Here is a 14,649-nt window from a genome sequence, read left to right as displayed (position 1 = left end):
AGAAATGTATAAAAATCTATAATTTTTTTCCTCTTTTTTAGTTCATTTTTATAAATTTATTTTGCTTTGCACTAAAATAAAAGAAACTTAGATAGGATTTATATAATTACAGTCCACCATAATCAAATCTGTTTATTTTAAAATTCTCAGAAACTAATCTACAATGGAATATATATATATATATATATATAAATTACGTGTCACGTTGTTTGTCCGCGATGGACTCCTAAACTACTTCACCGATTTTAATCAAATTTGCACACCGTGGGCAGTTTGATCTAACTTAAAAGATAGGATAGCCCTTTTTTTGAATTTTTAATTAGAATTTTAATTATTAATTAAAAACTAACTTTCCCGCCAAAAAAATCGTTTCATTTTCCCCACCGCCAATCTTATCTTAATATATATAAATTACGTGTCACGTTGTTTGTCCGCGATGGACTCCTAAACTACTTAACCGATTTTAATCAAATTTGCACACCGTGGGCAGTTTGATCTAACTTAAAAGATAGGATAGCCCTTTTTTTGAATTTTTAATTAGAATTTTAATTATTAATTAAAAACTAACTTTCCCGCCAAAAAATCGTTTCATTTTCCCCACCGCCAAATGTGTACGGCTTCAGTTTTTTTTCCCCAACAGTCATGAGGCTAGGCTTAAGATTTTTCGGCTGATTATTTAAAACGATTCTATTTATTTTTTTAATGTTTGATGCATTTAAAATTAAACATTGTTAATGAATCGATCTTTCAGATTCATTCTTAAGTACTTTTGAATTTAAATAAAAGAGAATAAAGGAAATTAAAAATTTCTAATCTGCATAGCGTTACCCCAACTGGCGTAGAAAAACTCACGCATTTGCATTACGTTTCGAATCCGAATGTTCGAATTATTTATGATCCTATCCGAAAACGTTTCTCAGGAATAAGATATCATTTTCCACAATTATTTTTTAATGCATATAATAAATTTGATACGTTGCAACGGATAAAGTATCACGATCTTATGTTTGAATTTTGTATTACTGTGCACGGTGGCAATTCTCAGAAATAAGATATTTTATTTGAAAATGATTAATTACAAACGTTTTAACGGATCACTGATTAATATAACATACTAAAATTCTGCTTTTTTTTTAATTATAAAGAAGTTTGGAAAAATACTTGGAGGTGCACACGGATAATTATTACTTTTCGTTTTGAATGAATTCCGATTCATTATTTGACTGTTTACTAAGAAAAATGTTGTACGGCAATAACATTTGTTACCTTCATTGAATTTTCAATTAAATGATTTTATTTCTTTTGTTAAGCATATCGTAAAAAAGGTAAGTGAACGAGCCAATAATAAGTTCCTCTAATCGGATAATAAAAAAAATATTAACTCATTTGTATGCTAAATGAAATTTAATCTTTTTTATATAAATTATTGAAGATATGATAATAAAAAATGGTTACAATAATCGTTTCAGTTTTTCATTTCTTTACTAATAAACTGCATGTACGTATCAAGTTATGTCAGCTATCATCAACTCAGCTATCATTCACTTCAGCTACAATGCTTATCATTATTTAATAAATGTTTCTAAAACTGATTTCATTTTGTAAATGAATTCTGAATTATTGCAACAGACAAATGTATCAATGACGGAATAAATCTCATGGCAACTTCATGTGTGGAATATAGAACTTTTTTTTTTTAAATCTTTCTTTTAAGCTGAGGAAGCCAGAATCGATATCACTGAAGTTAGAGGATTTATTATACATCATAAAGGGTTTATACTAAGAAGGAAGGTTTTAAGAAGGAACAAATTATTTGTTCATTATTTGACAGTCACAATTATCTCTTAGCTCCAAGCGATTCTAACAGATGGCGGTATCTGTTGACTGGATTGAGTAAGTATTCTAACAGATGGCGCTGTGTTAAAAGTATCAACGTTTCACATAAGCTACAATTTAATGGCATAACCACCACGTGTTGCTGAGGCTAAAGTATAAGTTAAATTTATTTCGTAGTAAACGCAATACAATGAAATTCAATTGTTCTTACTTTTTCAATTTTTGGTATTAGCATAGCCGACCACGTGTTATTTAGACTGAAGTATAAATTGAATTCATATTATAGTAAAAGTAATACAGTGCAATTCTTCTTGCTTTTTAATTATTAGTGCTTCATTGTTCAACAATCTTTAATTAAAATGCATGTTTAAAACAATCATTCTTATGGCGAAGTGTTGAAACACTTCGATTGGCCATAAACATGCGCGTACAATTGCAAAATGATCCATCAGCACAAATATTTTCTGAACAATTACTAGATATTGGGAACGGTAAAATAGAACTGCAACCAAATACGCAATGCATTAAACTGCCAGACAATTTCTGCACTGTTCTTGAGGGGGAAATGAATTGATTCAGAGTATTTTTCCGGATATACAGAGTAATTACTTGAATCATAACTGGCTCAGTTATCGGGCTATTTTGGCAGCCAAAAATGTTGATGTTGACGAAATTAACCACATAACCTTCGATTAAAGGTTGGTTCACCTATTATTCTCCTGCGTAATTTGAATCCATCTCGATTATGCAACGGTACGCGTTTAGTCATCAAAAAGATCACTGGAAATATACTTGAAGCTACCATTTTAACTGGAAAGTTTAAAGGAGAAGTGATCCTGTTGCCACATGTTCCGATGATACCATCAGAATCTACGATACCCTTCAAAAGGTTACAGTTTCCAATTCGTTTAGCTTTAGCCATGTCTATAAATAAGTCTCAAGGCCAAACAATGTCCATTTGTGGTTTGGATTTGGAAAATCCATGTTTTTTTCATGGGTAACTATATGTTGCATGTTCATGTGTAGGAAAACCGTCAAATCTATTTGAGTTAGCTAAAGACGGGTTAACCAAAAATATTGTGCACCGATTAGGGCTAAATTAAATTGAAATTAAAAGTATTTATAATTCAAAATAATAAACATTAAGATAGTTTTAAATCTTTTATTAATAAACATTAATAAAAGATTTTAAACTATCTGCCCTACCTACCTCATTTATAAGTTTAAGTGTTACGTGTTTTTTACTAACAACTTTGTAATGTACTCATTTGTTACAAACTTGAAAACAAAAAATAAAGAAATTTAAATTTATTTTTTTTGTATTGATTTTTGCTCAATATCAACGGTAGTAGAAAATCAATCATGGAGGTCCCCATGTTTTTTTTTTTTTACAAATGGCATCTGTGTAAAAAAAGCATGGTGGTCCCCATGACTGGTGTTCTCCTACCGTTTCCCTTGAATAGTTTACTACTATGTAATATAACAAAAACCTTAGCCACAGCAACGAGTGGCCGGGTCTGCTAGTATATATATATATATTAGCCAGAGGCTATACATAAAATATAATAAACAAATATAAATACTCAAATGAAATATTTGATTTATATAATGTTATTTCTTTTAACAAAAGTATATAAAGATTTGTTAAAATTTCAAATGCAAAATTCAATTTTGCTCATCTTTACTCATTTCAGAATTTTTAAAAAAAATGGATGCACACTTTTTTATTGATAAATACACTTATAACTTGCAAAAGGTTAACAATAAGATCTGTGATCTTTTTCAACATTTTTTTTTAAAATTAACAAACAACCAGTTTTTAGATAGATACATCATTTCTGAAAATGTTGATACTGATGTAGAAGTATATTATATAAGATAGCACCATAGTATGACCAAAAATTTTGTATGTGACTTTCTTATTCCATTTTGAAAAAATGACTTTCTAAAATATTACTAGCCATGAAGCATTTAAAAAATCCCCAAACTATTTATATCCCTTTTTGATTACAAATTGAAACCAACTGAGAGTACGAAAAATCTGAAATTAGGCTAATATCATCATTATCTGGATCTAAGAAGTTCCATTAACAAAATTGAATATTTTTTACCTGGTGTCTCATCTGATGGATGAAAGTCAAGCCATTCCAAAGCCAAAGGATATGCAGGAAGAACTATGTCATGATGAACATATAGTGCATCATCATCTTTATTGTAAACTAAAAAGGTAAACAGTTAGTTTCAGTTTCAAGAATAAGTTAGTAACATAATTAAACCTTTATTAATTTTTTCTTAAGATCTTATGTTGCCAAAATTCTGCAATTTTCTTTTCTGAATATTGGAATAAGCAAATTGAAGCTTGGGTGCAACATGTCACTCTAGGATATAAAATAATTATTGTTAAATGAAATTCTCTTCCATTAAATTTTAAAAAGATAATTTTTCACATAGTAATGATTATATTTGTTTTTAAAGTAATTACAAAACTCCCAACACAGTAGCACTTACTTTTGTCGAAACTCAGAAAATTTGTCTTCTTCTTAAATAATTATTACTTTGTACAAAATTTCCAAAAAAGGGCTACAAGGTGTATATTCCCAATTTCCCAAGTATATCTGTGCCAAATATGGATACTCTAGGTTCAATGTTCTATTCTGCAAACCACCAACAGATTTTCATTTTCATTTTTTTTTTTTTTAAGTATTTGAGGTGGAAATTCAAGACTGAAACATATAAATAATAGTCATTTGCCTTCTATACCATCTTGCAGTTTCAACAGGAAGCTCAGAAATGTTATTGCACAGTATATTAACAATGGAGAGTCCAATCACAAAATTATATTGAACTACACATACTATACTGAATTTTGCACGTTCATTTCTTATGACCTCCAAGATAAATCATTAGTGGTTGCTCAATATATCAATATTCTCCATTTTTGAAATAAATCAAAATATAAAATTATAACAGAATACCCAATACAGCAATTGAACTGATTTTGACAGTTTTATTTGCCAATTTATTCACCACTTTGCAAGCATAGTAACCAATTAGAATGCTCTTTGTTTATTTGCAAATATAATTTAAAATATTTTCTTTTCCTGTGATTGTATTTCATCAACTTGATTGCCATGATAATTTATTATTAGTCTGGAAGGAAAAACTTATTAAATTTCCTTTGCTCTGGAATTTCAAATATTCATAACTTCATTTTACATTATTCATTACATCACATTATTTTAATTTTCAGCATAACTATAATAGTTGCTTATAAAGTGTAAATATATTATGAATTGACTTTGTTAAATATCTAATTAATTAATATTTTACTAACACAATGATTTTTTTAACAATAATTACATTTTTTTAATTGAGAAATGAAATTTCATAACAAATCATTGACATAATTGTTAATTATATACCATAAAAGGGGGTTAAACTTGAACATCCTAAATCTTTATTTCAATGGTATAAAGATGGGCAAATTTAATATGGTTTAAACACACTTAGTTCTCAAAGATATGCAATGATTTTATATTTTTAGGATAACTTTTTATGCCATTAAAATTTTTCCTGAAAGGGAAATGCATTTATTTAATCTTTGGGGCGAAAGTTTGATAATATAAAGAATAAAATATGGAGCTAGTATACTTAGTAGAACTTCGGTTTTTATTCATTAACAAAACTGAATGAGGAATTGTCTCTGCTTTTAAACAGATACAGCATGATTTTGCAAGTGTTCATAAAATAAAAATATAAAAACAAAAGATATTTTTATGTTCCCACAATGATCAATCAATCTTAGTGATCCCCATTAGAATATGATGAAATTATGAAACTAAAAGCCAAAAATAAAATTATTAATAATTCAGCAAAATTCTATTATGAATCAGTTATTAAAATAGTCTCAACATGATTCTTAACATTTATGATTGAAAATTTCATATTACTATACCATAAACTTCCAAAACAGAGCTATCTTCTTCAACATGACCTACAACTAGCAAATTATCATTTGCTTTAATTAAAAAGTCTTCCTGTTCTTCTTTCTCATCTTCATCTTCTTCCTAGAAATATATCAAATATAACATATTAGAAAAAAATAAACTATGAGAATTAAAAAAAAATTTATCTTTATGCATAAAAATAATGTAAAATGCTTTAAAAGCGAAGAATTATTTCTTTTTTCATTTTGCAGCGGCCAAACAGGCGATAAATGACTGTTTGTTTCGTCAGTTGGCGATAAGCATCAATCATACCTAAGGAGATGAACTTTGCTCTCCAACGGATACGAGTGACTGACTTCCTGCCTTCGCCAGCTGGCTTAGAACTTCTGCCTCGTGCTGGTCGAAGGAATTACGGCCAATGTATCATATTCTATATTAGTTAATTTAATTTGTAATTAAAATTTATTTTTGTTATTTACATGGCTGGCAGTTTTCATTAAGTAAAATGTTTTAATACTTTAATTTAAAGTAAATTTGGCAATGCGTGTTAAACCACGCACCAAAATTTCTAAAGAACAATTAATGTTTTTTTTAATGTTTTCATTGGTACTGGAACCATGTAGATCAAGCTGTGCAAAATTTATGGTGGATAATTTTAGGTATAAATAACAGATATAAAACACATGGCAATATATTATAGAAGATATGGTTAAAATTCTAAAATCATTTGGCAATTACTTATAATTCCATAGAAAAAGAATGAAAACATTGATAAAATTGAATAGTTGCAATAAAGTTAGGAAAAAGTCACAAATATGTTTTAAAATTGTTAAAATAAAATATATAAAATATCAAACTGTAGGCAAATAAAACATACACCTGCAAGAGTGAAAACAATATAAATAAAAATCTTAAAAAAATAGCATAAGTAATTAGAATTTTTAAAAAAAATCATACAGCATTTCATTTAGATAATTTATCAACAGAATTTTTTTTTTAAAAAAAAGAAATCATACTAAAAAAGCAGAGAAGCAAAATGTTATGTTTCTGTATTTTCTAAAAATAATGTTTTTTTTCTTTTTTCTTTCCCCTCCTTCTTTTGAGGTTTGGTAAGGGTAGACTTATTCTATAAGGGTAAGTATTCTATAAATTCTTGAACATGTTGTATTCTAATATATCATATTTTGATGAAAAAAAAAAAGTTCATCTCAACATCAGTATCAGATTCCTAAAATTATAGTAATTTTATTTCTCTGGAAGAATGAAAAACTATAGAACAGCCATTAACAGAAGAAAGTAATGTAGTTTGTATTGAAATAACTGATTTAATATATAATGTAGGTTTCAGAATTAAGACAACATGCATTGCAAGAATGGTGGGAGTTTAATAAAGCAAGGTAGTATATAATATTTAAATGTTTTCTAAATTGATGACAATTTTTATTTTAACAGAAGAGAACATTAAAAAAATCCCTTTAGTCTTTTATAAATTGAAATCTAATTAAGCCAGGTGAAGCAGAGATATCATCTTCAAGTTGTTGCTGCTTATAACAAAGACAAGTCCACTGACGAAGTCAGCAATTTTAAGCTAAGTTTTAGAATGTCTTGTTTCAGTAGCACCATTTAGGGTCAAGAGTATGTCTTGGCTACACATACGTTGCAACCTTTTTCAAGGGGCGCCCTTTCAAGGACTTCATTCATGCATTTCATTCACTCATCCACAGATCGTAACATAGACTTGAATCAGAGAATGATCATCTTTGATCCAGTACCCCCAGTGGTATTGTCTCGCCTTGGAAAACTTTGTAGCTACGACAGATTTATACATGCACCAGTTACCATGTACATTGAGTCTTTGGCCAGCAATTCGAATTGCTGACCATTTATGAAGATTACTTTATAAATGGCATAGCAGAGATAGTAGGAATTTTATAGACTAATTGGAGTAGATGTTCAGTAGATTAGGAAAGCTTCAAACTAAAACCAATTGAAATATCAGTTAAATCCAGTTGTATTTTAAAGAAAACAAAATATTTTTTTTTAGTCACAAAAGTATAATTATTTCTAGATGCAGGTATTTTGAATGTTTGAAAGTATTTTGCCATATGAAAGTTATATGGCATAAAATGTATTTAAATTATTTGATCAGAATTAGCAAGAATCCAATTAATGCATAATCATAATTTAATTAAACTCAGTTGTAATAAACATCAATGCTGAAACTGATATAATAATTTGAACCTCTCTGATGAATAATTTTTCAATAAGTCACTATTTGTATGATTTTGAAAAAGAATTTCCCTCTCTCTCTTTTTTAATGCTGCTAGCATAGTCTGGGAAGTAACAGGTATATCCTGCATTGCAAAAAATTGCTTGGAGAACTATCTGTTCTTCTAAATACATAAATTAAAAAAAAAAAAAACACCTTTTTGCAAATGATAAACTTACTTCTTCAGGTTCTTCAAGGTAATTATCTTCTTTGTTGTCAACATAAACAGCAACATCATTTATATTCATGAATGGTCGATCATCCTCTGAAATTATAATCAAACTTCAAGCTTCTAGAATAACTGCCTTCTTCAAACTTATTTTTAAAATGATTTTAAGATGTATAGAACAATAACTTAAAATAATAATTTAGAATAATTTAAGATTTAAAATAATTTGATTTAAAACAATGAAAGGTTCACAGTATATTTTTAAAAACACAAATTTTTTTCAATGGAATTTGATATAGAAGATTTTAGAAGCAGTTTCATAATAAATATATTAAAAAGTTTGGTAGAAAGTAATACAGAGAAATTTTCATAAATATCAAGGTTTTAGAATTGAAAATAACCTTCTCAAAATTTTATTTGAAAATTATTTTTTACTATTTCTGAATTATAAAAAATTGTAATTCAGAAAATATACATTCTATAAATTCAAATGAAAGTACATTCTGTTTAAAACTTCACTTCAAATATGGCATCTTTAAAAAAAAATGAATTTAAAGATAAATTTATAACTTAGCATTTGAAAGGTAATGTGAAACATGAATATATCTTACCTTCTTCATCGTATGCATCTAAATTGTATCTGGATTCAAAGTCTTTTTCCTCATCATTCTCATTTTCTTTTGATGAAAGCTCATTTTCATTCTCAGAAGCCACTTCGTCCTTTTCAGTATCAGATAATGGTTCTTCCTCGTCTTCCGGATCTTCTTCAGTCTGACTATGCATATTCAGATTATTTTATAAACAAATTTAATAAAATAATATAAAAGAAAAGCAAATTTTCATTATTTTAAAAGAAGTAATGATCCCTTGGCTTTATTTCCTTGATAGAAAGGAATGTTGTTGTTTCTAATGGCACTTTTCATAGACAAGTCCGCTAACTTTAGAAGTCAGTAATTTTTTGAGTCAAGAGTGCATCTTTTGTTTTTTCAGCAGCGCTATCTAGCACCAAGAGTACGACTTAGCTACACAGATGTTACAACCCTTTTTATGAGGTGGACTTCATTCACGCATTTCATTCACTTATCCACAGATCGTAATTTAGACCTGAATCAGAGAGCAATCACCCCTGATCCAGTACCCCCCAGTGGTAATTACTCTCAACAGGAGGACTTTGCGACCATGACACAGTTTATATGTGCGCCACCACACACAGGGAGTCTTCGGCCATCAGGGTTCGAACTTGCAACCCAAAGGACGCGAATCCCATGCCTTACCAACCAGGCTATCTCGTTCCGGAAAGGAATGTTCAAACATAAATTCAGGGGAGACTAGAAAGTGGACATTGCATATTTACAGCAACCTCAACTTTTTCAGAGAATAAAAATCAAAAATTTCTTTAATTCTGCATGCAATGTCAAAATCCCCTAAAATCTAATAGTCTTTTTAGAGCTTTCAATATTTCAGGAATATTCAAGAGTATGGTTATAGAAACTGTGAAAAAACATTTTTCTGGCTAAACTTGCAGCATTTCCCTGACTTACAATTACTAAACGTGTTCTGGTTTTCTCCCTATTGAAAATCATTATATTTGTACAATATACATATTAAAAACATTTTTATAAATTTAGTATCTCTTATGAAATTTAATTTTTTAAAAAATGGAATGTGTATTTTAAAACAGTATATTTCTTACATGTAAAAAACACTAGAAGATTTAACATAATACTATGTTCCTAAAACTTCATAAGAATTCTAAAAAACATTAAAATTTCTTTGTAATACAAGTCATACTATATTAACAATAAAGGCTATTATGATTTTTGCTCAAAATGTTAATACAGTTCAATAGCTAATTAAATTATTTACATATATATTAAAATAATATGTTGCAGCATAGATATAAAAACAGTATAATTATATGTGCCTAATAAAATATATTTTAGCAAATATGTAAATAAGAGAAACTTCCAAAATACTGGATCTTTTCTTTAACAAATCATAAGAAATTAATTGTTCCAATCAAACATTGATACTTTTAAAAACTGATATAACTTTTAAAATTTATTATTACAAATAATGCCAAACATAGCTATTACTTTACGGATAATAACTCCAATAATAAATAAAAGTTGCTATCTTAAAATGAAAAATTTATGAATAATTATTAATCTCAGAAATGAAACAACAATTACTAAGATACTTAAACAGTCCTGCTTTAATTATGAATAATTATTAATTTCAGAAATGAAACAACAATTACTAAGATACTTAAACAGTCCTGCTTAAGTGAACTAAAACGTTTTTTTTGTAAAAAAAATTTAAGTCAGCAATTTCTTTCTCAAAATCCCTGTTTAAATTCAATCAAGAATTTAAAAAAAAAAAAAAAAAAATTGCTTTTCTTTAAATTGATACTCTGCTTCCCTTTTTCTCTTTTGTAAAAAAATCTTTTGCTTCTCTTTTTAAAAAGGTTTTAGGTCTAATTTCTTTCTAGAAATCCCTTTTTAAGTTGAATCAAGAATTTTTTTAAATTGTTTTTAATTCTTTAAATTAAATTTAATTCTTCCCTTTTTCTTTTCAAATGTTGGCTTTATTCCTTTCCTTCCTTTCACCCCTTCTCTTCATACTCTTAAAATTAGACTCTTGGATTTTTTATATACTTTATTTGTTTCAATAAGTAATCTTGACTGTTTTGATACTTTAAAATTACTTATTCAACAATTTGCTTGAACACTGTTGTAAATAATTCTTGTTAAAATGAATGCATGCTCTTTTATAATCTCCCACTGAAAATTTTTATTGATCAAAAATTCTCTGTCAACAATACTGTTGCCATGGAAAACTATAATTATCATTTCTAACATTTTTCATTATTACAAGAAAAAATTGAATCAAACTTATTAACCCTCTCTGAAATCTTAATCCCAAACTGAATCAACAACGCTTCTTCTTCGAGAAGTGAAAACCAGTCTTTCTGGAAGTTTAATTCAGGTCGTTGTTAATTACATTCACCAGTTTATTGCTCTGCTTATATTAAATAAATTCCAAGAAATCACCATACTTTAGATTTAGTGACATTAGGCTTTTGATGCAGAGAAATGATAACGTGGAATAACTGACAGTGCACATATTTGGAACAAAATGCTCTTATCGGCAATTTTCTCAGATTTGTAGATATTTTTACGAATCTCTCAGGCCTTTCTCCAATATTTTCCAGATGGTTAAAATTCTCAGATTTTCAGTTATGTCATTATCCTGTCAAATGAAAAATTCTTGTGCATCTCTTTGCAGAAACAGAAAAAATTCAAAACTGTCCTAATTTCCATTACTACACAAGTCCATAACGAAGTGTATTCATTCTGTTCACAGTTCGTGAAGAGAAATAGGTACTATCAGGAAGATATTTTCTCCTCCTGAAAACCCACTATTGTAGAACTGCATTTCACAAATCCAAAATTTGAAAATTGCATATAAGTTAAGATAAGAATTCATAAAATCTAATTATAGTATTAAAAAATACTATTAAATTTATTCATAAATACAAATGCATATTCCTGCATGCATATTTATTTTAACCTTACAGTTTCATTAATTTTTCTTTTGCCTTTCTTAACTTATTTTATCAGTTGCATAGAAAAATAGGAAGAAAAAAAAAACTTTTGACATTTTAAAACTTTATTTTATTCTATCCCAGGAGATATAAATTATATAGATAAAAAGCGGTAAGAAATATGTCAGCCTACATTGTGACACAAGAGTCGAAGTGCCCAGAATTTTTCCTTTCAGTGGTTTTACTATAAGATTTCAATAGTGATTTCTTTGACTCATGAAGTCTTAGGAACGGAAAATTTAGGCATCTAAGAATGTTATAAGCATTAAGGATTTTTATTACTTGGCTCAAAGTGCAAGAACTTACTGAATTCAGAAGTTTTACAGAGCATGTGGAAAATTAATTAAATAAAAAAAAAGTGGGAATTGGATCAGGAAATAAGAGAACATTTTAGAATGAAATTAATATAAGTTAAATTAAGATAAAAATGTGGAAACTAATTAAGTTTTAAATTAGATTTTAAAATATCATTACACACACATATATACTATAGTTTAACTGTAAATAAGTAAATCTTTATGAACAAAAATAAGGAATGTGAGAAAAAAAACTGAAAAAAATTATTTTGAATATTTAGTTAAAATTGAATCAAAAATCAATAATTTCAGTTACACTTTATTTATTAAAAGTTACCAATTTAAAAAAAAAAACCCTAAAATTTTTCTTATATTGACTAACTAGTCACCTTTGACAACCAGCTGGTTTGCCTAGTATTAGTTATATTTAATTTCCAATAAATAATTCTGATATACTTTCATATTTAAGATTCTGCCAAATTATCAGACATTAAAAGAGTATTATTTTAATCGCCTTGCTCAAATTCTGTTTTATGAGAACATAAACCTTTCTAATGTATATCAGACTCATAAATATCGCAGTATTGTAAAATCCTTTTTTATTCATCTTTTAAACTAGACAGATAATAAACAGATTTGTCTTACTTTAAATAAGTGGGAAAAACCAGTCAATCAAATATTTGATGAAACAATGAAAATGGTTTCAATCTCAGGATAACAATGCAATCTAATGTTAAAAATTAGACAAAAAAAAAAAAAAAAAAAAATGTTAATTTTAAAAATTTTAATTTTTTTTTTTTTTTTTTTTTAAAAAAAAGGTATAAAATTTACTGTTGTGCAATAACATTTTTGGAAGTTATCGTGAAAAAATGCTGAAATTAAAATTAATTTTGAATGAACTAAAATTTTAAAATCAATTTGAAGTGCATATTTTCATCCTCCAAGATATATATACAAAATTTGGTAGCTTAATGTCAAACAATCTGGCTGGTAGAGTGCTAACACTAATACACATTGTTTCATTAGAATATATCATTAAACAATTCCAAAATTAATTAAAAAAGGGACTAAAAGGCATCACTGAATAATGTAAAATAGTATGCAAAATGTTAACAGATATAATCGGTAAAATATTTTTAAAAATTTCAATTTATAATAAATATTTTGAATAATAATATACTATTTTCAATATGTTTTCATCTATGGGTAAAACAAAGATATATTTATTTTTTTCCAAAAAGATTTTTTTAAAAATTATTTTATGGCATGTTTCCAAGTATATTTTTTTTACTTTGCATATTCCTATTCACTTTATTGTTTTCAACAAACCATTCCCAATGAGAAATATTACATAGGAATAGATATCTGTAATTATATAGTCAATCTTAAAAAATGAATTACACATCAATATTGCATCTTCAAGAATTGGGATAAATTCTTGAATATCTATCAATTTTTGATATGAATCTTGGTGTTTTTTTATTGGGAAAAAATTATTTTAAAAACTGCACACTTAAATTATTAGTACCAGTCTTTTAACATTAAAGTTACTCACCTCATTATTTTATAAAAACATTCAAATGAAAAACAAAGAATTTATATGACATTCAAATATTTTAAAATTCTGATTATATAATCAATACTTCAAACTTCTGAAAGTTTTACTTAAAAGCAATTTCATTCATATTAGATTGGAAATTAAAAGGACATTTCATGCAATAAAATACACAAATTGTACAACATCAGCACATTAAGAAACATGACATATGCTTCTTAATGTGCTGATAAAATAAAAATGAAAAGCAGGGTTTTTTGTTTATACTTTTCTGATTGTAAAACATTAGCCAAAATGTGCAAATGCCTTGACCTACAGAGATTCAATGAAATTGATTTCATTTATTATTTCATGACTACTTAAAAAAACCAATAAATTTCTTTGCGATAAGTCTCTAGCTCCAAATTATTTTCTGAAAAAGCTGCTTCACTAAAGGAAAAGGTCTATTTCCCCCTGCATTTCATATTTAAACAGATGATTTCATAATGCACTATACTTGGTTTGATACAAATGTTTCGAAGCAATACATTTAATCATTCCATCTTTCACGTCGCTGAGATAAAGCAAAACAATAACACAACCTTCCGACTAAAGATTTCATGAGGTAAGTCATTATAATTTACAAAAAATATTTAAGCAAAACAAAGATTTAAATCCAGTTAAAATATCTTACCCGACCATTTCCTTCGTTTCCTCGACAAGTTTTTTCAGCTCTTCAGCAGAAAGTTGCAACTGCAAAATAACATTCCATAAATATTGGATTAATGTACAAATTAAGGGAAAACATTTCATAAGGCTAAAAAGTATCGACTTACTTTATCGGGGCACGCTTTTGGGATGCCTTTCGCGACCCATGTCAAGCAAGGTATAAAATTCATTTTATTTGGATATTGCTTACTTCTCCAAATATTAAAAACACGTGTGAGTGAAAGAAATAAGAATTATATTGAACTAGGACCAGTCAATACAG

The 14,649-nt window shown here is 27.5% G+C and overlaps 1 protein-coding gene across 1 annotated transcript in view; it reads right to left on the bottom strand.

Annotated features, from left to right (window-relative positions):
- LOC129983665 (periodic tryptophan protein 1 homolog) overlaps nucleotides 1-14,649 on the bottom strand; it is a 22,109-nt gene extending 7,460 nt beyond the window's left edge. Inside the window, exons 1-6 of the mRNA XM_056093234.1 lie at nucleotides 14,495-14,649; nucleotides 14,353-14,411; nucleotides 8,833-8,996; nucleotides 8,232-8,317; nucleotides 5,792-5,903; nucleotides 3,948-4,055 (exon numbers count right to left, since the gene is read on the bottom strand). Of these exons, the coding sequence (XP_055949209.1) occupies nucleotides 3,948-4,055; nucleotides 5,792-5,903; nucleotides 8,232-8,317; nucleotides 8,833-8,996; nucleotides 14,353-14,411; nucleotides 14,495-14,557 (592 nt within the window). The 5' untranslated portion in view covers nucleotides 14,558-14,649. The remainder of the gene's footprint in view (nucleotides 1-3,947; nucleotides 4,056-5,791; nucleotides 5,904-8,231; nucleotides 8,318-8,832; nucleotides 8,997-14,352; nucleotides 14,412-14,494) is intronic.

Source organism: Argiope bruennichi, chromosome 9 (genome assembly GCF_947563725.1).
Source record: "Argiope bruennichi chromosome 9, qqArgBrue1.1, whole genome shotgun sequence".
NCBI lineage: Eukaryota > Metazoa > Arthropoda > Arachnida > Araneae > Araneidae > Argiope > Argiope bruennichi.
This window is presented reverse-complemented; position numbering and strand designations above follow the sequence as displayed.